General features: G+C 56.1%; 1 protein-coding gene across 1 annotated transcript in view; it reads right to left on the reverse strand.

Annotated features, from left to right (window-relative positions):
• Positions 1-317, reverse strand: part of SPRG_18965 (hypothetical protein) — a gene marked incomplete at both ends in the record, with an annotated part of 2,117 nt that extends 1,800 nt beyond the window's left edge. The window contains one exon of the mRNA XM_012339438.1: positions 26-317. Within this exon, the coding sequence (XP_012194828.1) occupies positions 26-317 (292 nt within the window). The remainder of the gene's footprint in view (positions 1-25) is intronic.
• Positions 318-2,149: the final 1,832 nt, after the last annotated feature.

Consider the following 2,149-nt stretch of genomic DNA (forward strand, 5'->3'; position numbering starts at 1 on the left):
TCCGGGTACGCTGCCCCCGGCGCACAGTTGTTGCACCGAGACAAGTACTTGCCCGAGTCGGCGCGCAGAGCGATCTTGCCGTTGCCCGTGTTGACGACGGTCCACTGCGCCCACGGCGACGAGGCGGGCGTCTTGACGTGCACAAACGCCGAGTCCTTGTAGGCGCCGTTCGAGACACAGCTGTCGCAGCGACCAATGTAGTTGCCGGTGTCCGACCGGAGCGAGATGACGTCGCCGTCCTTGAAGCAGCACTGATCGGCAACAGCGAGGGAGCCCGCGACGGTGGCGAGAAGAAAGAGACGTTCGAGGTGCAGCATCTTGAGACGAGTCAAGAGAGAAGTACGCTAGTGCCTTGTTGGGTACTAGGTGGTGCGTTTGGAAATGACCTCTCGGTGGCGTCGCGTGAGCGCGGTCTCCGCCTCTTTCGCAGCCGGCAGTAGAGAGCGCTCGGCGCCGGCCCCGTACATATGTTGCGCCGTCGTCAACGATGCAATGTGGTCAACGAATCGTTGTTAGCAATCGATTGATGAACGATACGCGTGCTATGAATATGGAGGGCGCTAATCTCTTTGCTGCAGTCTCAACTGAGGATGAAGTCGCGAGCAAGGAGAAAGTGACGAGAAGCGCAGTGTCAAAGTGCGTTCGCTCGTTCGCTCTCTGCGGTGTATTTCTGATCGTGACAGCATGTGGGATTCTCCGTTACTACATGCGTCTGGTACCACGCGCGGCGTGGAGGCCGATCGTTGGCATAATTTAGTATTGGGATTTGGATCGAGAGTGATCGGCAGATAGTGATAGGAAGACACATCTGCTTGGCGTAGGATGTAGCTCGCTATAAAAGCCGTAGGAGCCCGACACATCGCTGGCTCGAAGCGGCCCCACAATGCCTTGTGTTAGCCTCTACTTTACTCGACCACACTCTCGACCACATACCACAAAGACAGATAATCGCACTCTTGCAGCAGTTTTTGCAAGACATGTACAGTAGTAGACCGACATTATTTGACGGTGCCGTACCTTTGCTCTAGGCCAGCGCACTACGACGCTCGTACATTTGATGTCAGTTCTTCATTGATCGAGCCGAGATCGAGGCGTCTCGGCCTAGTCCCCGTCACACCAGCGCGCTCTTCTTGTGGCTTGTACGAAAATGATGTGCAGGGGAAGTTCTCGTTGCCTTTACGCAGTGCGCTGTGGTCTTCAACTCTGGCGCTGACGAGTCGTTGGCTCCCCGAGGGCTTACGGAGCCCCATTAATAACTCTCCCTTTCCCCCGAGCAACCCCACCGACACGTAACAACTCTGCTTCCTCAACTACCCCTTCCCCGAAATAACACGTTAGGAGTCCCAGGAATATTATTACTACGACACATGTGGCGTGTCGCAATGGTTTTAGCGGGCAATTAAGCCAGTTAATCCCAAGTTGACAAGCTGCGAAATGGCTAGCTACCAAAGTCTCCTGGAACAACGACTGGCCATCTCGTGTTGGGCAGTGAGATTGGTGCGTCTGACAAACGTCGACCTGCCTCCCACGTCGATATACTAGTACCCACAGGCAAGCATACCATAGACGTCATTCTCTTGAGCTCGCATCGTTCTAGCCATATTTGGTGTGCGAAACTTGAAAGTTTTTGTTGTCAACGTGTAACTTTGATTCGTTTAACATAGAACCGTGTCTGCTACCACTGGTCTACTACCGACACCTTGAAACTCAATAGACCGACGCCGACGTCGGTGAAGGCACCGGAGTCGTTGGCTTAGGCTTCGATGTCGTCGGGAACGGCGCTGTGGCAGGCGTTACGGTGATCGGCTTCGGGGTCACAGTAGTCGGCGCGGGCGTCGGAACTTGACAACGGTTGCTCGATAGCTTGCCGTTCGCCTCGATCGTCCATTGCACCCAGCTGCCATCACCGATGCTGGTAGCGTGCACCATCGCGGTATCGGGGTACGCGCCACCGACGCAGTTGTTGCAGCGCGCGAGGAACTTGCCCGAGTCGGCTTGGAGAGCAACCTTGCCGTTGCCCGCCTCCTTGCACGTCCACTGGGCCCACGGCGCAGTCGTCCAGTCATTGACGTGCACAAAAGGCTTCGTCCGGGTACGCTGCCCCCGGCGCACAGTTGTTGCACCGAGACAAGTACTTGCCCGAGTCGGC

This window comes from Saprolegnia parasitica (genome assembly GCF_000151545.1).
Source record: "Saprolegnia parasitica CBS 223.65 unplaced genomic scaffold supercont2.2, whole genome shotgun sequence".
Lineage (NCBI taxonomy): Eukaryota > Oomycota > Saprolegniomycetes > Saprolegniales > Saprolegniaceae > Saprolegnia > Saprolegnia parasitica.